The 27622-nt window shown below is 32.3% G+C and overlaps 1 protein-coding gene across 5 annotated transcripts in view; it reads left to right on the top strand.

Annotated features, from left to right (window-relative positions):
• LOC111043318 (potassium/sodium hyperpolarization-activated cyclic nucleotide-gated channel 2) overlaps positions 1-27622 on the top strand; it is a 325145-nt gene that overhangs the window by 289227 nt on the left and 8296 nt on the right. For all 5 annotated transcript variants that reach the window (XM_039421603.1, XM_039421602.1, XM_039421600.1 and 2 more), the window contains exons 6-10: positions 17425-17574; positions 20914-21132; positions 23270-23416; positions 24217-24334; positions 25271-25547. In XM_039421603.1, the coding sequence (XP_039277537.1) occupies positions 17425-17574; positions 20914-21132; positions 23270-23416; positions 24217-24334; positions 25271-25547 (911 nt within the window). The remainder of the gene's footprint in view (positions 1-17424; positions 17575-20913; positions 21133-23269; positions 23417-24216; positions 24335-25270; positions 25548-27622) is intronic.

Raw genomic sequence — 27622 nt, 5'->3', positions numbered from 1 at the left:
TGTCAACTAAGCTAACCTTGCATTAGATCGGGTCACAACCTTTCAACTGCAACAGTTCGTGCTTTAAACTTAATTGAGTATTTCATAATTTAGAAAATTCCTGTTCATCACACTTCTTGCAGTGATCAAATCATCGTGTCATCTCCAAATTTAAACTTTAATTGATACTAAAGTGATGCTTCTGTCACATTAATGAGTTTCAAAGTTGTATGATTCATGTAATTGAAATACTTGAAAATGGACTGTTATTTAATTGTCCACTTTCTACATTAATCTCTGTTGAAAATAAGAAGTAAATTCGTGAAAAACTTCGATAGTATGTCCCGAATTGGGATAGGTCTGATTATATCAAATTTTATTTTCACCCTACTTTAAGTTATTCAATTAATTATTTTTATGTAGTTGAGAAGTTGATGATGTGGTAATTATTCATATTGAATGAAGAAGACTAAAAAATTGTCAAAAACCACAGATTCATCAGAGATCGACAATGGTGTAATAAACGAAACCGGTCTTTGTAAGTACAGTATCAATAAATCTGTGGTTTTTGACAATTTCTTAGTCTTTTTCATTCAATGAACTATCGTCGATATTACTGTTATTCAATGATAAGTTCACATATACATTTTTAATCACTTGATAGAGTAAGTCTACCTTGTAATCTTAACCTTAATATTTCTACTTAATTTCTATTCACATACTCTTCATTATTATACACGTATATATTTTGTGAAGGTGCGAATAGAACGAGTAGGTCGCGGTTTAGCTTTCGGTTCAGGTCGATGTCACTAATCAGCTAGCAATTGTAGAAGCATTTAGATGTCATCGTGCTAAAACTCCATCGAGACTAAACTATTCTGTTCACTCCCATGCTTTGCAATGTGTTTGTGTTACATGAAGGTCGATGGCGAGCGCGACACACACTGAAATCTGAGCATCGACCTGACAGAGGGGGGTTCCCCTAACAGAGGGGAACAATCTGGAAACATTACTACCAATAGACAATCGTCCGCCAAATCAGTTCAGCGTTATCTATTCTAAATTAGTTCAAACAAAATTACGGGTTGATAACTGGAACAAGAAATACTTGTTTTACTTATTTTTTTCAACACTAGCTTCAAGATTGAAAGAGAGATGAAAGCAAAGGCAGTGAAAATGGTGAAAATCTAGGAAGAGTTGTTCAAGTTTATCAAACTTCAATAACATCGAGCGTTATTGGTATTTTACTTGATCTTGGTGCACCTACTCTCAAAAATCATGAGTGTAATTTGATAATTTTATTACATTTGCAATCAAACTCACCAGTATTAATTACTATCAAACTTTAATACTCCACAAACCAATCTAAACATATTAACACTTTCCTCTTTAAAAAAATATTTTCGATGAATTAATGCAAAAAATCACACGGTTTTTGATTCAACTTCAAATCTACGTAAACACATCAACACATTCCCAAATAATAAAATTCCACTAATATTTGAATAATTCATCCAACTCCCTCTCAACCAGTTAAACAAAATTCAACTTAACTCTCTCCCAAGGATCATCACTGTTAGGAATATTACTTCCCTTGTTTTCAAACTTTAATAATGCACATCATAGTTCAATTCAATTGATAAGTAGACCAACTCATCAATGGATATTAAAATTGGAAAATTGCAAAGGTGTTAGCCAATTCTAAATTTGAACATTGGCTACTGCGTTTTTTTTTTCAATCTCAAAAATCCATTTCTCTCATCAATGTCAGACTATTACTTTCATCCATCAGTCATCAACGCCATACCTCAATAAACATTTAGCGTACTTTTTTTATTCGACCTAATTTCATAGTAGTTGTGAATAAAATATAAAGTTAGATAAATGAATATTTTCATGAAATCTCTATCTAATTTGATACCAAAATATTGTAGAAAAATATACTTTCAATGAATTTATGCAAATACAAGTCAGACATTTTTTTATCCATTATAGTTTTCAAAATCATCAACTCTGCATTATCTGCTACTATTGACCCACATAAAAAATGCAATAATAGTTTACACTAGGAACAGAACAGAGATGTTGTCGAATTTCACAATGATAGTTATACTTTTCTTAAGAAGAACTTGTAATTTATCTCTAGGCCTATCGCAGATTAAGTATTGTATTTCAAAGCTAATCTCAGTTGGTCTCCAAACTTATAGCTTCTTATATAATTCGATATCGATCACTTCCTTATTCTTCAATTAAGTAGGTTATTTAAAATCTATTATTAGTTTGATTTATTAGTTCCAAATCTCATCATTTCAAACTCATCACTCTGCACCGCACATAGTATTTTATCATCTTTACCACGTATCATACTATCTTTTTTTAATTTAGTTGCATTTCATTATTTTTTGCCGTAGTCATCGAATCACTTATTCTCACCTTATTTTCCACAAAGTTAAGCGTACTCATTCATTTTCCATTTCAATTCGATTTGCATGTACAAAGCTAATCCGTACACTTGGAATAATGATTGAATTTTGATTATCTTCATTATATTGTTTTTGTGTTGTAACTTATATCAACGTATTTCATGTTTGTTAATAATTACTGTATGATGCATTACTTGTAAATTAATTAAATGTTAGGAATAAAAGGTCATTTCTTTTATAATTCAAGATGGAATCAATCGTCTACAGTTGTAAGTCTTTCTTATTCAAAAGGATTCATAATTTTACTCATGCGTACTGTCTTGATATATCTCTTCAGTTCTGATATTACATGAAATGAAGATTATAAATATTTATCCAGAACTCAAGCAAAACGCATACTACAGTGAGCTTTCTTCCACATTTGAAATTGAATTGAATACTAATTTCAGAAGGAATATATTCACTATAAACCCAAGCATTTTTCATAGAAGTTACAGTTATGAATATTTTTTCTCTCTCAATTTCAATGCTCTTCTAGAAAACTCAGAATAGACGATTGAGCAGTTTAAATCCTTCAAATGCTTAAGAAAATAATTATTCAAAAATTGTCTACAGATTATCACTGTAACACTTTTATGTTGATATCCTGTTTATTCAGATCTATTTTTCTCTTTTAAACTACGTGATTGAGGTAAGTCTTTGGGCCTAACTAATGTAGCCTTCAGTATAAAAATATGTAATCATTTTCCAACTCTTCACTTCTCAATCAATTCTGACTTTTATTATAAACATCTCTTTGGCAGTAAATTTCTTATTTTTTATCCTGAAAATTCTTCCATCTGCGATGTATGGAAAACAAAAATTAATCAATCATGAAACTTCTTATCACCAATATTTGCATCACCAAAAATCATTTTGTCATAAAATCATTTATTCATCAGTTTTCTTTCTATCACCTCCACAATCATTCTCTAATATCGAATCACAGGCGGGGTAGAAATACTTGTATAAACTAATATAGTTATGTAATTATTAAACAAAAATACAAATTAATAATATATGCTATCAAAATAAATTTGTCCTGAATTCACTTCAATACAGGTTGTCCCACGAAGGTATGACAGCCGACGACGATAGATTCCACTTGAAATTTGCAGCAAACAATTAGCACTAAAGTTTTCATATATCCACCTAAGTTTTCGAGATCTATCTATTTTTCGATATTTTTGTAACACGTCAATAAATAGTGAACAATCAGTCAAAATCTAACTCCAAGGATATGGAAGAAATTTCCAATAATATTCATATAATGTGTTTCTTTGTTTGACGTTTTTATACTTTTATGAGCGCTGAAAGATGAAAAAATACATTCGTCGAGTTTGAACGCTCATAAAAAGTTTAAAACCGTCAAACATGAATCTAATTGGAAATTTCTTTCTCTCTCCAACCACATCCTTAGAATCAGAATTTGTCTGATAGTTTTAGTTTTCTAGCTAGTGGCGTTTTTCGAAAATATTGAAATATCTTTAGACCTCGAAAATTAAATACGATATTTTACCAAAATATTGACTTTACTAAAAACTAAAGAAAATTTCACTGGACATTTGTTGCTGCAAATTTCATGTAGAATCTTGCATGGTCTTCGGCTGTTACACCTTTTGTGTAACACTCTGTATATAGCATTTACATGTAAAGGTGCGTACAGACTTGTACGCCATGAACACGCGCAGTTCACTTTTCATCAGCTGATGATCTGCTCATTATATCTGTATTTGTACATAAACAGTAGGATACAGATAATCTGATGCAAAGTGAAATGTGCGTGTTCGTGACGCATACATCTGTACGCACCTTACATGTCGCGAAACAGCTTACATTGCTTAGTTTACTTTACTTTATTTATCCAAATTGAATTTGAATCAGAAATGTTTCAATCATAAGTGATACTTATAAGAGTAAGTATTACTCTATATTACTTAGAGTAAGTATTACTCTATACTTTCAAATACGACTATAATCAATACTGGAATTGGTAGAAGTTTAGAAAATATAAGGATGATCATCCATCATCACTTCGAAAGGTGTACTCATATATCTAATAAGCCTCTAAAATGTGATTCCAATTAAGGAATAAAGAAGTTTTCTCCTAAATTTCTCCAATTTTCATCTTTATACTCCCCCATCACACATTGATAAGAGAAACATTGACATTAATCAATAATATTTTATTTTTTCTAGTAGGTGATCTTCAGATTTTTTAAATACATTATGATGCCTGTAACTGTAATAAAATCAAACCAATCAATCCAATATTAAGAATCAATTAGAATAATCTTGAATTACACTTCTCTTATGGTCACATTGTCAAGATTGTAACATTATTGTTATCGATATATACTGTAGAAGAATTCACCTATTTTACAAACATTACAATTCTTCTTATGAAATATATTCCATGTAATAATAGTTGCCTGATAACGTATATTGAATATACGGTAATCCAAATTTCATTAATGATACATTTCTCAATAATTTTCTATTTCAGAAAGGAAACAAAATGAATCATTTTCGAGAAGAGGTTTAACTCTAAATCAAATAATTATTATTCATTATGGTTTTCTCTTTTTTCAAAATCTAAACCTAAAACTAAATATTTTTTCTAATCTGAATTATTTTCTTTTTACAGCTAATGAAAAACATCAACAAATAAATAAAACAAATAGTATTTTAAACATTCATGTTGCTGATATGATATTGTATCGCATTGCGATATTAAATTGACTATCGCAGTTTCCTTGCCAGATGTTTATCAAGTTTGTTCTCAAACGATGATGATAGTGGTTCCTTATTCAGCTTCGCTTGAAGTTGATCATCACTAAACGTTCAATTCCAAACCTTGCAGCCAACAATGAGATGTGAGGACGAAGGTAGCTGATTACTCTGCAGCTTCAATTATGGTCTTTATTGTAGGCTTCTTTTCAAGTAGCCTATAGTGCTTGGCATAATATTAACCGCACTATTGCCCTGCCTACACTTGCTTACTTTATTAACAAGCATTTTGAATATCTACTAACAAATAAATACTAACTATAAATCATCAACAACTAATTGAATGATGATAAAATTCATCTCTCACTTTCAGGATACTTATTTAGCCGTCGTTCTAAATTTTACTATAAAGATTTCGGGTGTTCTTATATGTCAGACTGCTGATTATCTCGCTTCTGACACTTTGTAATGATTTTTGGTTCAATCTACACGTGGAATATGAGATTTTATTGGATGGTGAATATAAAGTATATATATATTAACATATAAAATATATAAAGTATAAAGTTCAAACAAACAATTAAATAGATTGTACAAAAAATAATAATAAAAATATATTGTACAATAACTCGAGTACTGCGGGGCGTTGCTTCAAGTGAATCCGAAAATAAATTGACATCTGAGACCAATGGTTCGAAAATAATCTTTATAATCTGATATTTTCAATTTAACAAGCAAGTTATTTTTCAATGTGGAGTGTATGTAATTTTCGCTTCGAATTCTTTCTGTAGGCTACTTAGAAAGTTACAGTTAATATTAATTAATAGTAGATTATGCGGTAGACAACATTGATGCAAATGAAGCAATCAAAATTATAATGAGCCTGATCATAAGATAGCAAGTTTTTCGGTTTATTTAGTAACAATAAATTATTTTTTCCTACTTAATTTATAAAACTAGCATTCAATTTCTATCTATCATCACTATTACTATTTCTATCCATCTTATTACTATCATTATATCACATAAGAAGAACATCATTAATACTCCTTCCTCTGTGATTATGCTAATAAATCCAAATAAGAAGTCACCGAGTTCTTTCAGATTTAGTTCTCATGGATTACTAACAATTGAATAATTAATTATTCATATTTGAAAAATACATTTAAAATAATTACTAGAAGTTTTATTGATTTAAATTACGGTGTTCAGTATGAATGAAAAATAACAATGACAATTTAAAATAGAATGGAAATTTCCTTATGTATTTGAGAATCATCAAAAAGTCAGCCCTCAGTTATTCGTATTTATTGTTACACCATTCCCCAATTCTTCTTAATTATTACACAATCCCTCGTCAGTTAGCAAAATCTATTGTGTCCATTTTCAGACCCAAACAGATCAAAATGAATGTTATTTTTGTGATAATCAATATTTTTGTAAAACTTTATTTCCTCACCATAGAACATTACTTGTCACTTATTAGCTGATGAGCACAATTATTGTAATGTTACAATCAAGCTAAAACTAAATAGCTTCGAATAACATGATGTAAATATTGAAACACAATATGATTTAAATATGTGTGGCCATCAAAACTCATGTTGCAAATTGACCGTTGAGAATGTGAGTTTTGATTGGTGGGTGAAGCAATGTAGGTAGGTGACTAGCATAGCAAGAGCACAGCAGGAGGAAAGTAGTAAGGAAAGTGCGATGCGCAGCGGCGCAGCTACTAACAGCATTGACGACCAATGCTTTTAAAGTTGCCACTAGTTCAGCTGCAGCTCTAACAATTGACTTGCTTCTTCTACTAACTAAATACAACAACACTCTCAAGTTAATACATTAGTTCCTACTCTTTCTCTACTACTTTTCTTTTCATTTCTCTTCTTCTCTACACCTTGTGGATTTTCTCGCTTCTTGTTTTTCTAGATCTTGCAGAACCTGCAAAAAAAGAGAACAGAAAGGAGAGGGCGACTGAGCTCAGATCCGCAGAACGACAAGTCTAAGTTCAGCAAAAGCAATCTGATTTTTAAGGTAACCTGGTGAGACGTGGCTTAAGCCTCCTTCCCCCGCTCAAGTGGATGATTATGCTGCCTGCTCAGCAGACGCATCATCGCATGAACGCTGACCAACGCTTGCATGCGCTAATAAAACGCTTCTAGTATGTTGACCGTATCCTGCCGCTCGCTCGCTCGACGCTGCTTCTCTCTCTCTCTCTCCTCATTCATTTAGTAGGCTTTTGCAGGTATCTCTCTCGCGCGCCAGTCCTGTACAGTACACGGCTCTCCTCTCCCCACCCACTTCATCTACTATTGTACAACTGTAGGCTTGCTATTCGCTTGCCTTGCCACAGCCACCTAGTCCTCAAATGTGTTTCTTCCATTATGCCCCTACCTTTCCCACCACACCCTCCCCACCACATTATCATCATCTATAATTAAATTATTGTCTGAATATTTCATAAATATAAGGAAGGAAACAATTCAATGGATACCCATGTAAATAACTGAAACTGATGCAAACAAAATAAATAATATGTATAAATCTACAAATAAAAAATGTCTAAAAAACTAAAATAAAATGAGTTATTAAATATTTAAATCTTCATCAAGGCTAAATTGGAGGATATCTCCTGAAATTTTTTCACCGTATTTTATCAGGCTTGAAAAATGTTTTCATTTAAAAAAAAACTTAAATCCACCCCCTCACATGTGACCACACTATGGACAACCCGATTTATCTTGATTTTTAATAAACTATTGTCTAAGTATATTAGGACTGTTTAACTCCAATTCACTAATTTTAAATTATAAGACCTTTATTTAAGAGTACTTCAAGATTAGGTTATTGGTCATATCAAATCCAGGCTGTATAAATTGAAAATAATTTTTTCAGCATTTGAACTATTACAATACCTTTATTGGTGATTGGATTATGTGGAAACTTATAAAAAATAAATTTAAATCGACGTTTTTGAGAATATATCAAAGAAAACTATTAATTAGGCTTTTATAAGTAGGCCTACTCTTATGAGGTGCAAATGTAGATTTTTACTGTTCGATCTCACTAAAATGAAATACATTGTTTTTGTTGAATGAAACTGATTTTTCTTTATCATCTCATAATAAGCCAACTCAAAGAAATTCCAGTATAAAGTATGCACTTTATAAGAAAGTTCATTACCGAATAGAAAAGGTGCATATGTAGCGATACAGTAGGATATCATCTGGACCTAGAGTATGGCTGAGGGGCCGAACTTTATAGAGCCAGGAATCACAGCGAAATTTGGACAATCTTATCAATAATATCTTTAAATTTAGTCGATTCTTACACAGCGAAGTTGGAAAATGTGAGTCATGTTAGACCAGAGTCTGGCCAATTAACATGGACCTCTTGAAAGAGCGTGCCTATGAATAATTTAGAACTATCTCAACCGTTCACAGAATCCTCCAGCCTCCTCTTCAAAATCACGAATAATGTGCATTCTAAGATGCTTAGTGAGTGGTTTTATTGCTTCCAATATAATTTTATCCCAATTCAATCGATGTCTCTTGACATGAGATAGAGTACGTTTTATATGAAGACTAATAGTATAGTTCTTATAAGAGCTACAAGTAAACTGTATCAAGTAAGTGTTATCTTTCATAATGCACAAAAATAATTATTCATCTTCAAATTGAAATCTGTGATTAGAGGTTTATAATCTCAAGGTCCAGAGGAAAATGCACCTCTATGAAGAAAATATTGAAATATAAACCTCACAAAGATATTATTTGCAACTTCAAAAGGAATGTGAGAAAATTATATTGATCAAATAATATCAAGAAAAATGAGCAAATGTCTAGTTTGAATTTATACTTTGATTCTCAATTCAGTACCTCCCTGAAATACAGTTTAAAACTTGATATAATATCGACTTAGTATATCAGAGGTACCGCAACACAAGTTGAAAATTCGATAGTTTTTCATTGTTTTCAAATATTTAAGACAACTCTAAGTGAACAAAAGTTCATCCAAGCAATTACTAGGAAGAAATCTAATCAGTGACTCGGGCCTAGACATGAAAAGGAAGTATGACGTACTGAATTGTAAAATTTGGGAAATTATGTATATATTCAATGCATTCATAAAATCCTCCGTTGCTCTTCAGCATTATCTTTTGAATAGATATTACAGTAAATGTACAGTTTCATTTCAGACGCAAATCAATATCCTCAGCCTACAATATACAGTAGTAACTTGATATTCCAGGTATATGATCAGTAGTATATGTTATCAACCTCCTAGTTCATGTATTTAGTATCTATACTAAAGTAGGCTATTCATTTTATTCTGGATATTAAACCCTTTTATTATTTCCTACTATCCAGGCATTATAAGTAAAACTTCCCCAATTATTCTGACACTATCATCGTCTTATACTCCCAACTCATTTGTAAATGACATTATATTGAAGATAACTGTATAATATCTAGTTATCACGCACTGGTAAATGTGTAAATACTGCACTCATTCTTGTTTTGTAAATATTAATTCTTGATTCTGAACTCAGTCAATAGATTTCTCATTCATGTTTCCTCATTCCAACTTCACTTTGGAGATTCTAGTCTCTTTTAAAATGCTTTGTAGAATGAAAGTCTTTCTTAAAATTGAACTTGTTTTTTGAAAATGTACAAAATAGAATTTTCAATTTCTTAATCAAGTGCGGTTTACCAGTGAAACTATCCATTTAAGGACATTGTGTCAACTATTTCTCCAACTTTTATTGTTTTCATTCAAATAGGATTTTGTAGTAATTTCATAGACAATGAAATCAACCACATACTTTGTATACTGATAGAAGCCCACAGTTACTCCATCTCAGAACTTCATTTTAAAACTTCAATGGCATCTATGCGTGTCTTGAAGTTTTGGAATTTCTCATATCACACACAAATATCAATTTCATACTGCTTCCACTGCTTACCAATATATTCTGCAATCATTTATAATCTGATTCAATCCAATAAAAAATATTTAATTAACTTAGGAAACTATTCTGCAAAGTTTCGAGATAGGATGTACGATAACCAAGAACAGTGCAAATTATTTACTGTTCAAGATGTTTTTTTTTTTTTTGATATACGTAAGTATGCTATCATCAATTCAAACAACACCAGACACTTAACAATCCAAATGGTTTCTGTACGACAAACACAGATAAGAAGTTTTCCTATTTACATATCCATGAATCATGTATTGTCTAATTAGCTATGCTAAGTACTGCATTGAATCAATAATTAAAAACGATCATGAAAGAACTAAGCTCTTTGCTCTCCATCAATATTGTTATTATCATGAATATAAAAACTGACCTCTTTCTTCTGGATTTCCCAAATTTGCTCTGCTGATTTTAATCCATTGGGATAGAATTGGATTAGACCATGAAAGACACCAGCTTTCTATACCTTAGAATATCTCTGCACATATCATGTACTAAAAGACTGTATCATTTCAAATATACCTCTTCAGAATTTTCAAGGGTTGGTGGAAGATTTTTGAAAATTATATTCTTCGGGGTGTGTTTGAATTGTCTTGTGAACTTCCTCTTATCGAGCAGTATCTTATCACTGAACAGAATCTTAGATAATAATAATATAAGATTAACAATACTGATGGTGATGCCCACATAAGCTCATAGGCTTGTGCGTGGGTAATGAGTGAGAGGGATGATATGAGAGATGACGACTACTAGTCGGGACCGACGGAATATCGTCTCCTCCAAAAGACGGAGAAAGGCTTAGGATTCATGTAATTTTAATATATTTCCATTTTTCTGGGCTGGCTTGCATTGATATTCTGGATATCTATGTACATTAGCGATTACATCAAGTTTAGGAACACATAGAAATACTTTATTTAGGAATAAAAGTTGCGTTTTTTCACATTCGATACAAATTATGATACATTCCGTTCTTGATGGTACATACACGAGAAACTGCATTCCTTGATGGGAATTTTACACTCGGGCAGCCTGTCATCATGAAAAGCCATGCACTAAATAGACATATTGCTAATTATTATTCCGCGATTCAAGCATTCTACAGGAAACTTATAATAATTATTAATGGAATAATTTCATGTTAGAAAACTCGAATCTAATCTAATAAGGAATTCAAATCTATGATTGGAGAATAGGAACGATAATGAACTCCATTTATGTGGAATAGCACAACTTATGTACGAAAGCAATTCCTTTAAACATTGGAACTAGAGTAAAAGGCTATGATCTATAATATATGTTTTGGAAAAAAATGTTATTATCAATTCATTAACTACAGAAATAAGTCGATATTTCATGTATATTATTTGATATCCTATCTTATATTAAAGCCGCAGCAATAATTTTTGAACTAGGAAGTTTTTCAAAATACTTATTGAAATAATTTTGCAATGTCATCACCAGCGCTTTGTATTTTGTATTTGAGATTTCTTAAAAGCAGAACTTCTCTTTGATTACGATTTATTCTATAATAACGTGTATAACTATCATTATTTCTCAAAAATTGAGGTTTTCTATGAGCTCATATAATTTCCTTAATACTTCTGGAGGTAATTGAAAAAGGTTTTCAAAATAATGTTTTTAACGTTTTTTCCACATTTTTTCAGCATACAGTATTTCATTTTATATTACTAAATTCGCTGATAATTAGTTGCATTTCAAAATTTGTTGTTTGAAAGATGTAGCTATCTTTCTGTCAATAAAATTAAGTTGATGACAAAAAAGTCATAGCACAGCTTGTTGAAAAAGCTTTTATTCTTTTGCAATAAGGGAAAGTGACTAGGTGCTGCGCTTTTCTAGAGATCAACAAGTCACTTTTGAATTGAGCTCTTCATTTTACTATTAGACATGCATCAATAGACTTCCTGAAATCTTGTATCAGGACTTATTTGCATCTGTAGTGGTGTAGTTGCCTTGATCTAGGAACAATTTATTGAGTAATTGCAGAACTTCTTCAATAGTTGACTTACTTGTTTATTTAAAGTATTGCTTACAATCATTAGACACTTTCACTGCAGATTGATTATTATTGTTATTTATGTCATCAGTAGAGATCAAAATAAATTATTCCAATGGATCAATTCTCATCCAATGGAAAAATATGAATCAAATCAAAATTTGCATGGCTTCTTGTGATTATAAAAATGTTTTAGGTGAATTAAATAAATAGAATTGTTTCTCAGAATGGGCACTACGGAATTTCTGACCGAGAATTCTATACATTTTTACTACAGTATAACAGTTACGTGTTTGTTATCAGTAAAAAGGATTCCAATACCAACTAGATTCAATGCTTTTTCTAGTTCAACATTCACCCACTTTTAATTGTCTAATATTTCATTTCTCATGAATTTGTATTTTTTCATTGATTTTCAAAATTGTTGAGTGACTAGATATCCGACCCCAGTAATCCATCAACCATTAACTCTGAGAGCTGTGAATTAAGTTCATAACTCTGCATTACATGATAATACATGGATGAAATTGACAAAGGAAAAAAATCCATATCTCATCACTCATAGCAAGTGTGAGAAGCGGATGGTAATGAACATGTAAAATATGTTGCAGTTCAACCAGAACTTCTTCAATGTTTTTTTACAATTCCTCACAATTATACTCGGCTATAAAACGTTATTTATATGTAGACATATCAGTTTTATTCATCCACAATAACTAGGCCTACTCACAATAAATTTTTCCTTTTCCTAGTATAGAACTATTCGATTGAACTCAACTAAATCATAAACAAATTCATTAAGAGAAAATTACAAGTGTTTACATTTCATTTTAAAACCATGAGATCATAGACTAGACTAGTATGGGGTGATGAATTGGATTTTAATGGAAACTTCAGTTGATGAAAAAGTTATCATCATGAAATTCAATTCAAGAAAAAAAGTTTCTTAGAATACCATTATTTTCCTGTTTTAATGTACATCAAGCAGTCATATCTTAATTCTTCGCCCAGGAAGGTACATCCTGGATTTTTTATTATGTTTTCATTCCATTATTCTCACCAATACTCCTGTCAAAACAACAAGTATGCTCTTATTAGAACATCATTTTCATACCCTCAAATGGTCTATATAAGTTACTTTAGCGAAAAGTTGACAAGTGTCTAATTTGTTTTAGGTAGGCTACTCAAAATAGAGAAATATTTTCCATTTCAGTATTACATTTTTAACGCACTGTCCAAATATTATATTACATTTCAATCTGATTGGAACGTTGGATTAATGCAATCACCTTCCATGTACAGTAAGTCTTCCTCCTTCTCTTAAGTCCTTCATGACTCTTAAAAATGTTTATTCTTGAAGCTACATGCAGACTAGTTTACATGAGGATTTGAATGAGATTCAAGTATGATCAGGCAAAAAATCTACAGGCATATAAAATATAAGTTGAATTCGCTGAAAATGTATGAACAATAATGACAGCTCATGCACGGTTGTGAGATGTGAATGTCTTTTGTAAAGTATCCCATACAATCATAAAACCGCAGTTTAATACAGGTCTAAGCGTACATTGAGACCAAGTAGTGTCAATTCATGCATGAAATAGTTATCAAATATGGAGTTGAAATCAATTTAGATCGTCAAAATGGAGTTTTAGGGTATGAGTGAACCCTACTAGAAACTTATAAAAAAGAAAGGGGCTGCATTTTTTCTCCCAGACTGAATCAACATGCAGACTTGTACAATGTATAACAGCTGAATTTAACTTTTATACATCGTTGGAGTTCTCCTACTCCACAGAATATGACGACGTTGGCCGTGAATATGAACATTTTGTGTCTCTTCTTAATTTCATGAAAAGATCTTCTGTAATGAAATGAGACTGGAATGGATTATTTCATTCATTGAAATTTTTAATTTTCTGTCTTTTCGTGCCAGAATGTTTTCTGGTTGGAATCCATACTCTGAATTTTACTCGCAGTTTTCAAATACACTGCACTGGCAAATCATCAAAGAAATGTATCAGCACTTGTAAGGCCTGGCTTAGTCTTCTCCATATTGAATCAAAATAGATCTTTTATTTTTTGAATAATCCATATCGATGAATGAATATTTACAAGTTATATAAATAAATTGTTTCTATTCTGTTTTCTGTTATATCTTCAGCCACTCATGAATTTTGTTTCATACTAAACCCACGTTCAATCTTCAAAAATCATTTGTTTGAAACATGAATTCGAGGAGTATTTGATCTTGTCTTCCAATTTTAATTTTTTTTTTTGAAAAATCCCACTGTTTGAACAATAACATTTCACTATCTTTGCATTGATAGTATTAGACCAACAATCTTCATGATGAATTGTTAAGACTCTGAAGTCACTTTTGTCCAATCCTTGATGTAAATTATTGTAGAAGTTATTATCGGAAACTTCTTTTGAAGGAGATTTCACCTTTATTCAGAATTTCATCATTTTGTTGTGTATATGATTCCTACAAGTCAGATAGTCTCTTCTACTCTAAGATTGATAGCCATGCTTTTTTCCACCTACACCAAAACACTGTTTTAGCCTGTAGATAATTTCCAGATACTATATTTAACTTATCATTCATCATCTATAGATAGTTTACACAATCCTTATCAATAGTCTTCAGATGATATGTTTTAGTACATTCCGATTGAAGTTTGAGAATCGGAGTATCTTTGTAGGTGGCCTGCCTGTCCTCAGTCTTCTGAAAGTATGACTTATAAGCAATGTATTTTTTGTCAAGTTCTTATTTGTTCTCTTCATTGATGATTCTCAGGATTAGAACTACTCGTACATGCCTAATATAGGCTACATTGCTACTTTCAAATGGTAGCTGAAAATGATTGTGTGAAAGTATTGTTCACTTCAAAGTGAGTCAAATCACTTTTTGTTTGACTCCTCACTCACTGTAGGCTATGGATCTCTTCCAATATTTTCATAATCAGTTGATGTAAATGGTATGATTGGAAAGTTGTAGATCGTGACCATCTATCCGTATTAGCCTCAAATTGATCGATGTTATCTTGAATGGAATGGCATGATACGTATATATGACATGTATACTGTAGCATTCTCCAGAGTTCGCTCCAGTCCTATTAACATGATGAAGCTTGTCTCCAAACTTTATTTTGAAAATCAAGTCGGTAAATCACAGGAGGCTTAGCATTTGCAATAATTGCTCGTCAAATTCTTGAACGTTTGCTGAAAATGTAAATGCTTCACACCTACCCTAATCGTTTTTGTTGTGATTGTGAGCCTTTAGGGTGATTAGGTTGGTTTGCGATCGATGAGTGGCATGTCACATTGATTTGCTGTATGATCTTAGCTGGGAAGTCAATGCAAAGCCACATCTCACTCAGTTATCTTCTTTCAAATAGGTTGCTGATGCAAATCTGTGAATCTTTGGTCCACGATGCAGGAAACATATCAGCTTCTAGAAGCATCTACACCCAAAATAACTCCAATGGCTCCTCACAGCTTCAACTCATCTAATACTTGCAATTCTTGAAAATAAGTCTTATGGATGATAAATTGAATTTAAAATTTAAATCATAACCCCGATAATTGTAATATTATAAGCTATGTATAATTCATCATCAAGTATTTTCGTTCAAAGTTAATCAGTATTTTTTTTTTTAGATATAGGCCTAGCCGAGTGATTAGTTGTATCTTATAGGCACTGGATGAATCGTCAATGAGGTGGAGCTCAAACAGTTTGATCTAGTTTTTCATTCATAACTAGGCTACCATACCCCCTCAGAATCGCCATGTACCTTTTATATTACAAATGCTAGATGACAAATTTGTATTCAAGCCACTTTCCAAAATACATTCCAATAGTTTCCATCATAACATTAATTTTGTTACATTACATTCATTTCAGTATTGTAATTCATATTTAAGAATTTTTGGAATTAACAAACAATTATATGATGGACTAGATTATGTGAAATAAACTACTCTATTTTCAAATCGTCAGCTTTCAAAGCTTTTCGAGTAGACTTTCCTGAACTTGAATTCGTCCATGTAATATCTTGTTCTGATCAGTTTTACTTTTTCCAGCAATTCGCAAGAAGTAATAATCCTTCAGGAATGCCTTCTGATAGAAAAAACATTTCTCCAACTATCACATTCTTGTTAAATCTCGAAAACGTTTTTGATGAACATCTGAGATCAACTTAACATCAGATTTTCACTTATTAGATTCACTCATTCATATATTATTCTTCAGATAATTTTATTTTCTACCATCATTTACCACACCAACACAAAATAATATATTATTTTTCACCATAATTACTACACCAACACAAAATGCTTAAGCAATAAAAGTTCGTATCACCTCTAGAATGAAGCAAATGAATGGGGGTTAGAACCTCTCATAAATGAATGTATAATACTATCATTTTATTAGTTTCCGTATCAGATATGACTCCTATTCCTGTGTCTTGTTATCTCCTATATCTTCAGGACTGTTCTGATCTCAATGACAGTTCGAAACGGCGGATCAAACATAGGGAAGTTGACATCGGATAAGGGACGTTTGTAATCTATTACAGAAATAATTGAAATAAAAGTACTTTATGTTATAGATATAATATTGCATAAATGCATATCTTCCGCCTCAATCAAATTTCTTTATTAATTCTCAGGATTAGATCCCTCTTCTCGTTCAGATACGACTCGTCAACTAACTGAGAAATTAAAAGGTCTTAAACATTGAATATGTAAACAATAAATAATATAAATTCGAAAAATCATTCTCAAAAGCTAATATCACTTTAATCCGCCCTAGTCAGGTCTACATCTGTATCTCTAACAAAAAAAAGTATAAAATATTGGAATAGCTAGTAAAGACTTACAAAACCGAAATTTTAAATATTTCCCCACTTCATTATCTAAACAAGAAATTAACAAACTCGTCAATAATAATAAATTCATCAATTTAAACAAGCTTCTAAATTATCGTTTTTAAAAAGTTCCTTCAACAAATAAATATCAATACTCAAAATAATACCATTGAATGATTTCTCATCACATAACACAAACTTTGATCCTCTACCCTATTCCATTTCCATCCTTGAAATGTTGAGATAATTTTTCGGAATTTCCTCAAAAATTGAACTCGAGCGGTGCAGGTCTCAGCATTGGGAAACTTGTTCACATTGTTTTTTCTATGATATAGCCCATTAGATATGTATTCATGAGAATAATTTTTTCTGTTTCAGTTCCTGAATATGGCTAGCGTGTTTATGAGGATATTCAACCTAATTTGTATGATGCTGCTCATAGGACATTGGTCTGGCTGCCTTCAGTTCCTCGTTCCCATGCTACAAGGCTTCCCGTCCAATTCGTGGGTTGCAATTAATGAATTGCAGGTATTGTCATCATCATATCAATATCTTTTATTAAATTTACACTAGACACAGATATGTTGTAGAATTTTTCAAATGAAGAAGAAATTCGTAATTTAATCAATATTCAAAAAAGAAATTCGTTCAATTTTGTAAAATGAAAAAGATGTCAGTTCCACATGTAATTTATTTAAGCCAAAGTAGTTTCTCCCAACATCAACTCAAAGACCACTGATGAAGATGTTGCCTTGAGAGCATTGAAACTAGTTTGGCTTTAATAAATTATATGTCGAACAGACAATATCGTTTTCATGTCACCTAAATATATTTTACCTGAGAATTTGAACATTACAATTCGGAAAAGGAACCTTTTTGATCAAGCCAAGCTCTTTCCAATCAAGAATCATTTTTGTGTTTCATAAAATGTCAATAAATTACATCATAAAAGTTATTGTGCAAGATATAACAGTGTTGATATCAATGAATGAATGAATGATAAAACAAGGATAAACTAAAATTGTTGTGTCTATACCAATGAATGTAGGTTAAAATAATGGTTCAACAATGAATTTATTCAGGAGGAATTATTCTGAACGCACTAAAAAATAGGGGTTTTCTGAAATATGCAATAATTTCAATACAGAGAGATCAAAAAGTCGCGCACGATGTGAATGAACAGAAAGGTAAATGGAAGTTTCCATGAATTAATTATGCTGGCTTCTGCAAAATAGCACCACATGTATTGCCTAAAAAAAATCTAGAAGTCATTGAACTGGATACTACCCACATTAAGTTTGTAGTGTTACTGCTTTGTAAGCATGTCGTTCTCTCAAGAGCAACAAGTTTTACCTTGAAGTGGGGTGGAAGTAGGGTAAAGTGGTGTAAATAAACCCACTTACTGTGGGGTTACCTTAAAGGGAGAGTTTATAAAAACAGGCCACACACACTGGATGAACTGAATATGAACATAACAGAAATCAACAAAATCAATGTAAACGTGTTGAAAAAGTGTCATCAAACATGATAAAACGAGTTCATGCATGCATTACTAAAAAATGCAACTATTTTGAGCATTTTTTGTGAAAATGTAAGTAATTGGCATTGACTAAAAAACCTTTCAATGGTTTATTTGGAGATCTATCAAATTTTTGCCAATTATCTTGGCTGCATTGAGAAAACCCAGCTACCAACTGAAACAGACTTGTTACAAATCTACCAACACTTGGCAGAAATTATTCTCCAAACTGATATGCATGTGGGTATGTAACAACAGTGAATCGCTCAGGCGCAGAAAAGTAATATCCCTGCCACAAAATAAGGAACTACTTATGAAATAAGAAAGTATTATTTCGTTTCCATTCAAAGAAATAAATATCGTATTCGAAATAATTCTCATTATGTTTTCTTTTTTGCAAAAATACTCTTTTTTGAGAGATGGGAAACCCTTTCAAAAGGATGGTGCTTCAGAGTGTAGGATCTCTGATATGGTAGTGTGGGAATCTTCAGTAGTCACACTAAAAAACCCACCTCAAATTTGCCATAGCCCAGTCTGAACCCGCTTTTGCATTTCTTCACACTGAACAGCACTGATTGGCATTTCCTCTGATTGGTACCTGCCTCTCCTTATTCTAATCTTGATTCCACACTTGCAAACCTACTCGAGATCCATGAGGCAACCAAGCTGCTTTTTTGCCGCAAAAAATATCAATGTATGACGCAACAATTTCTCATTGCTTCACTGAAGACAGAATTTTCCCTACAATACTATCTGCTGTCAATTCACCAAGCCTGTTTGCTAACTCTGGTCGCACCTCCAGGAAGTGCAGACAATCAAAAAACGTATGTTCTGCACTATCCCGCTCAGCCCCACATAGATAGCATTTAGGGGGTGAAACCTTGCCCGTAACAAACAGATATGAACCAGTGAGGAACTCGGTGAAGGAGATTTTGTACATGACGTCGATAGAAGTTAATTAATTTGACCAGATCAATAATATGTGTGTAATTTCATCAAATTGGACAGAAATAACAGGGTAGTGCAAGTTCAAATTCCCACTCCCGAACCAATTAAAAAATAATTAATTGAAAAAATTTCTGTGATTTCAAGTGCCTTTTCCACTTGGAAATTAATTGATAATTCAATAACAGATACTGTACTCTACAAACATTTTAATGAAATTTGAAAACTCGAGTACTGGAAATCGAGAGCTTAATATGCTAAATATTGTGTTTTATACTGGATAATATCTTACATGATTGTAAAATTGATCTGAATTAGTTATTTAAAACAATGTTCCACTAATTTCAAAGGAATATTCAGTTTTTGAGTAAACTATAGTTCCCTTTTAGACACGACATTTTTTGGATATGATGCTATTTCCGAGGATTCATTCAAAAACATATTGAATAGCCTGGAAAAATGCATTACAAATATTAACAATGCATCATAAATATCATAAAATATTTTATAAAATCATAAAAATATATTACACAATAAGCAGTGAAGAAAGCTTTTCAATTACTAATCCAATATACAAATTACTGTGATTTGTAACTAAAATATACTTTGTAGTTCGTATTACTAGTATCCAATATCTCAGTTTTATATTAATATACAAATTTTAAAATGAAAAAAGTTGAATTTGTTAGATTTGAATACATATTGATTGATATTTTATTTATTAAATGATATTTTCGAGCTCAAAATTTAAGTGATTTTTTTCTATATTCTGTGAATATTTGAAGTTTGGTTTTTGTTTTAACGGAAGTTTCATTATCAATTTATCTAAATTTGAAATTCTTTGTTTTATTCTGATTCATAGTTTCAGATTGAATATTTGGTGTTGAAATTGAAGTGAACATAATATTTGGACGATTTCTGACAAAATCAGGAAATTGAAGAAGTTTTGGGCAATAGCCTGTTTTTTCTTTTCCGACTATTGTATTGTTTGCTCTATCTAATAAATAAATAAATAATAATAAATATTTTGGACATTTTCCTTAATTGAAAAACTCTTAATTAATTTAATTGGAATTGACAATAATATTGAGAATCAGTGTTGTTCTAGAAAATGTAAACTTATTCCCCACACAATCATGACATTTCTATTTATATTGTACATTATTGTTTATGAATTAAAACTGATTTGATGTAATTGAAATCAGTTTGTTTGTGAGTATGATTTTATATTCTAATTACATTTGTTTTTACGTTCAATCAATCAATTTACATTTGATCAGGTGCAATCTGAAAATTCTGACATCAGACCTGAGCCAGCCAGGTCACCAGATATTATTATTATTTGTTTTTGAATAGCAAGTGATATGATTGGATTTGATTGAATGTAGTTGTTTGTTGTGTAGGAAGCGTTTTGGCTGGAGCAGTACTCGTGGGCGCTGTTCAAGGCGATGTCGCACATGCTGTGCATAGGCTACGGCCGCTTCCCGCCGCAGTCGCTCACCGACATGTGGCTGACTATGCTCTCCATGATCAGTGGCGCCACCTGCTATGCACTCTTCCTCGGCCACGCCACCAACCTCATTCAGAGCTTGGACTCGTCCAGGCGCCAATATCGAGAAAGGGTGAGTTGCGCTACTGCCTCTACTTTTACCGCAACTCAGATAAGTTTCTTCGCAACCTTCCCCTCGTTCAATAATCGGTTCTCTGCACACTCTTTCATTCCTACACTTTTGAAAAATGATCACTGCATATTATCATAGAGAAAAAAATAGCATAAAAGGATATCCGATGGTATAGCCTAGGACTTTTATGCTTCAAATTTCACTGTTAAATATCGGGGCACCGAGCTTCGCTCGTTATTTTTATTTATTGATAAACAGAACACAATTCTCTAAAATGTTCGTGTTTATATTTTACAGCTGGCTATACGTCAGCTTATGAATTTCGGGGATGCGATATTTTGATTTTCCACAGAATCAATCACTCACTTTTTACTATCCACAGACGACGAAAGTCTCAGCTGTTTCAGCCAAATGTCGTTCAGCGAGTTTTCCCAAGGATGAGACCAAGTGCAATCGAATTTTTATATCATAAACCAATGATAAACATATCATAAACATGTTCCAAATTTCGTGAAAATCGTTAGAGCCGTTTCGAGATCCGTTGTACATAAATAACCAGATATAAATATAAATAACCAGATATAGAAATACATAAATTGCTCGCTTAATATAATAGGATTATAATCAAACGAAAATCACAATTAAATGTTGTAAATCACCCCAAAGACTTCTACCACTGCAATTATTGACAACAGAGTAAACAGCTAGATAGAAATTCGATGAGCATTCAATTGGGATTTTCGTTTAATAATATTTAGCTATCAGAAAAAAAAAGTATAAAAAGATATCCGATGGTATAGGACGTTTGTTTCACATTTTACTGTTAACTCAAGTTTATAGTCCTAGTTGTTTCCTTTTTGTGAAGCTTTGTGACGCTGGTAGTCTCTCTTACTGTGCCGTTCTTACACTCTCACCCGGCCAAAACAGCAATAGAAGACAGTAGTCGACGGTAATTGGCTTGAGTTGAACCTTGAGAAATTTGGAACATAGACTACCTATGGGATGTATACTACTTATCTTTTCTCCATGATATTATGTAAGAAGTTAACTGTACCATTTATCAATTAAAACCGTGATGTATTTGTTTTAAGTGCTATCATTATTATTGTCAAAGCAGGAAGCTCAGCAGTGTTTGTTTAATGTGCTTTGATCAATGAGAACATATCCTAGTTGAAAGTATTGGAATTTTGTTATCTATGTTTTTAAAATGTGTTAAAATACCAGAGATTTTACTCTCATTTTCCAAAATTCATAAAAACAACTACGAAATCTGGAATTTTCAAAATAATTACACTCATACTTACCTAATAACAAAATTTAGTTTCACATAATAATATTTATGCTGTACTATCACTAGTATTTATAATATTATAACCTTACACCCGCGTGAAATAAAACATAATTTAACATCTACTCGTAACTAAACATATTTCATTAGAATTACTAGAATATTCAGGAGATTGGACGAGCGGTTAGCGTGATATTCAATAGCTCCGATTAGATAAGTGATGTAAATCACCTTGCACTTGAAAGAATCTACTAGCTAAGATATTTGTTTTAAAAATATATCTTCTCAGTGGTTGGGAACCTGCCAGTGTGAGCTCATAATCATTCCAATCAATAACAATTAATCCGCCAATTGAATGACATTTTAGGTGCAAAATCGTTGTGTGTGAAAACGACCATTTGAGAGTACAGTATTACCAAGTTATAAAAGCCTCATTAAATTCACACCGCAAGTAACTATCATACTGTCCAGATTTTATGTAAATTTTCAGTTTTGGAACTCGACGATTCACAGATCTACTAGTAGTAACTTCCATCTTGGAATAGTATAATATATTCATAATTCCGTATTATTAATCTCTAATAATTATATTCCCTTATAGAGTATAAAACTAGAATAAAATGATAATTAGACATTGTTATAAGTGTCATATTGTAATATTTTCAAGCTATTCTCATTTTTGCTTGAATTTTTTTTCCAGGATCTCACAGAAATGTTTATATTGTTGTAGTAAGTGAATCAGTGCTTTCATATAATGTAGGCTACTCAAGCTATAAGACAAGTTCACATTCCGATTCTGTTCAATAGATCAGCAACTTTTCTAAATGTTGTGTATATATTGTTTGACAGGTGAAGCAGGTGGAAGAGTACATGGCTTACCGCAAGTTGCCTAGAGAGATGCGTCAAAGAATTACGGAATACTTTGAGCATCGTTACCAAGGAAAGTTTTTCGACGAGGAAGCCATTTTGGGCGAACTCTCGGAAAAACTTCGTGAGGTGAGTTCTGTGCTTTTATTTACAATTAACCAACATTATTTGTAATTTTACAAGTGAATAAAGAAGTGAATTGGAATTGCATAAATAAATATTAATTGGATAAACAAATCAATTCTAGAGAAGGATCTATCTATTACTGGTTTCCATGTACTTTTAAGTATCTTTGAATTCCTTCCTTCACTTAAATCTTTTTCACATTATAAAGGGTTCATATAAAGTTTTGTGCTGTGAGGTAGCCTAATAATACTTTGAAACTTTAACACTATTATACTGTACCTTAGGTCTTCATTGCATTGACTGATCCGAATATGTTTTCAATAAATTGAGCTGAGTTGAATATTCAATCTCATGAATATTTCAATTCGCCCCCACTGTTTGTGGGAGTGACTTTCGATCCACCATAAAATTCACTGGTTACAAATTGAAATGAGACGTTCGGTTCATAATATTATCTACATATTTATCAGATTATCCCGAGGCTATTGTTATGGACGTTGGAAATATTCAATAACTAACAAAGATAGAAATTTTACATATATATGTTAACTGTTTGGTTCTGTTTTCATTTACTAATGTTTTCAGACCAATGAAATGCTAACCAGAGAGCTTGATATAATTATTGAATAACCTTCGTAGCTGAAATCAAATTTCATTTGCCAAAAGTTTCAATGCAAATAGACATCTTTCAACTTATAACAGAATACTACTCTTATAACAGTATAGAGTATAGAATTATTACAGAATAACTTCTTGTATACAAATTTTTCTCTCAATAATGAAGCAATGTTCGTGTTTTTCAGGATGTTATTAATTATAACTGTCGTTCATTGGTTGCCTCAGTACCATTTTTTGCAAATGCTGATGGCAACTTTGTTTCTGATGTTGTGACAAAGCTTCGGTATGAAGTCTTCCAGCCAGGTGAGTGGAAATTCTGTAAAACATGTAATCTATAATCGCATTGACGAATAAATTTGAAGTTCACTTACAGAAGATTCAAAAAAATAATTTTTGTCACTGAAGATATGGAATATCATTTGAATCGTCATAACTAATAAGATCGGCGAAAAATATAAAACTTGGATACTCACAATATATCATTTTTTAAATGTATATTATGATCAATATATATTCATCTTTTTTTTAAATACTATTAACCTGTGATTCGCAAATCAAATGGATTGTTGAGAATTCTTTCAGCCATTGAATTACTATCATACTATCAATAATTTAAAAAAATATTCGATTAGAAAATAAAAATTGAACTCATTAAAATCAAGAGTGGATCTACTTGAATCAGGGAGAAGAAAATTTTAACTTTTTACTACTACTTCTATTAACCGTGGTTAAATAATGACGATTTGATGTAATAGACGTACGTGGGCAACCGGGCATTAGACTTGCTCATTTTCTTCATTCTTTATCCTTTGTAATTCATAAATAAATGTAAAATTATGAAATAAATTCAGCCTATATATACTGTAACCTCCCATTTGCTCGCGCTTTCATGAAAGATTTGAAAGATAGAATTCTTGGATACGTTTCGTGTTTTTTTACAGAATAATGTTCATGTTTCTCTTGTTAAGAAAGATTGGTATGTTTCTTGTCTTTCCCTTGTATTCTTGAATAAACTAATCTATCCACAATTATTTTCCGATTGACCATTTTTTGTCATAAAGACGTTGAAGCAAAACTCAATCTATCGATCAAAACTCAGTCAATTCAAACTCAATCAATTTGTTGTGCTGAAGTGACCGCCCATGATATGCGAATTGATTGATTGATTTGAGCGGAGTTAGGATTCCAGGTCCTCTTTGCCACACAGCCCTAATCATTGAATCATTTTTGTGCGCGCAGGTGATATAATAATCAAGGAGGGTACGATCGGCACGAAGATGTACTTCATCCAGGAGGGCATCGTGGACATAGTGATGGCCAACGGCGAGGTGGCCACCAGCCTGAGTGACGGCTCCTACTTCGGCGAGATCTGCCTGCTGACGAACGCCAGGCGGGTGGCCAGTGTGCGGGCGGAGACCTACTGCAACCTGTTCTCGCTGTCGGTCGAGCACTTCAACGCTGTGTTGGACCAGTACCCGCTCATGCGACGCACCATGGAGAGTGTCGCTGCTGAAAGGTACCGACGCAGTATGGCAAGGCAGGCGCACACGCCCCCCACCCCTCGACCCCTCTCCACTCCCACTGCCACCACAACCACCATCGATACACCTCTCTGATGACGATTACCCTCCAACACCGATTTCATGATATATACTTGAGACAATAACTTTTTGACCAGAACTGATTGTGATGAACCATGGGTCATGTTGATACACCTCTTTGATGAAATGAAATTTAAAAAAAAATCTTTATGAGGCGGATTTAGGACTTCTAAGTTCTCTATACCACTCAACCTCGTTGATGACGATAACCTTCCAACAATTTTATAGCACTCGGCTAGACAGATTTCATGATAAACTTGAGACACTGACTTTTTTACCACACCAGATCGTGATGATCCACTATCATTTGTGACAATTCTAGCTGTAGATTCCATATAAATTTTAGACAATGAGTTCTTCACTATCATCAATCAAGTTGACACATGATAACGTCAACTGATAGTAACCTGACACATGATAATAGATATCTATTGTGACAATTTTTCATCGCCTAATTTAATGAAAAACGGTGATACGATGACTTTTTGACTACCATCGATCAAGTTGACACAAATCTGTGATTTTAGCCTGATTCAATGAAAAACGTGATCCATTAACTTCGACTTCGGTCCCTAACCTAAAGAAATCTCTTGAGAAGTGTTAGACAATGACTTTTGACCACCTTCGACTGTTAGGACGCACCTCTTTGATCATCATAACCCAATTGTGACGATTATTTAAAATTCATCTATGTATATTTAATTGAAAAAACTGGAGGAAATCACTTTTTGCTACCTTCAATTCAATTCATTCTTTATTGTCATGAGAATTTATTCAAATATATGGACATCGTCAGATACATAATATAAGAACAAATATCAGAAACAACTGATACAGTCATAATGTAATCAATATACGTCATATATACAATATACATCATTTATACAAAATCACTACAGTCAAACTGTCATCAATCAGGATGTCATGATAAGCCTCGCTGCCAACAAAACTTATGACAATTATTTTTATCCTATCACAGAGATTATGTGAATCATAATTATTTTAATCTTTCAATTCAATAACTTGAACTTATACAATTTTTAGGGATCAGTTTGACTCAGTGGTCGCGCTGATTAGTTATCGCTTAAATAAGTTCAGAGTCATGCGTCTGGTACTCCCGTTGGAAGGGTGACCGCTTGAGCCAACTCCTTTGGATATGATTTATGAGTTGTAAAATCGCTTCCCGGTGGTTTAGAACCCACCTAAACCTGTAGGTCCATTCATCCCTCATTATCATCCGCCTCATTACCCACGCACAATCCTGGATCTCATGTGGGCATCACCATCAGGAAAAAATTACATTTTTCTATCACTGACAGCTAAATATCTACTTATAAAAATGTTATGTGTAAAATTTGGAACAGCGACTTCATCAACACATCCATTCATCCCTTTTCATTTTCAACTCCTATTCACTCTTCCTCTTGAGTTCCCCTTTCACATCGAAGAATCTCAACTACAATTAATGACTTATGACTCTTAATAAGATTAGAGAAGTGATGGACGGACTAAACACTTCAAAATAGCGATAATGAATCGTGTTAATGGACTGCATAATCATGATTATCTCTATTTGTCAAACGAATTTCGTTTCAAAATATAGTCTTCAAGGTTTTCATTTCAGCAGTGTTTGAATTTCTAGGGTAAAGTCAATTCTCCTTTACAAGTAAATGCCAAACCATTTCCAAATTTTAAAAATTTATTTCTCCTCTGAATACACTAATCAACAAGTCGCTTTTGTATGATTAGTCAATTACCACCATTAATATATAGATTTATTATTTTTAAATCATTGGTGTGAATTTTAAAAATACGTTATTGTTAAGAACTATAAAGTATAGTATAGGGATGAATGTAATTGTGGACTCATCACCAACTCGAGCTTCGAGATGCAGGTCAGTCATTAAATCAAAATAATAATCTATGTACAATGCTTTTTATTTGAGCAGCTTGAGTTATTATTTATTTTGCATCTAGTTTTTGACAAGTT

The sequence above is a fragment of the Nilaparvata lugens genome, chromosome 2 (genome assembly GCF_014356525.2).
Source record: "Nilaparvata lugens isolate BPH chromosome 2, ASM1435652v1, whole genome shotgun sequence".
NCBI classification, from domain to species: Eukaryota; Metazoa; Arthropoda; class Insecta; order Hemiptera; family Delphacidae; genus Nilaparvata; species Nilaparvata lugens.
This window is presented reverse-complemented; position numbering and strand designations above follow the sequence as displayed.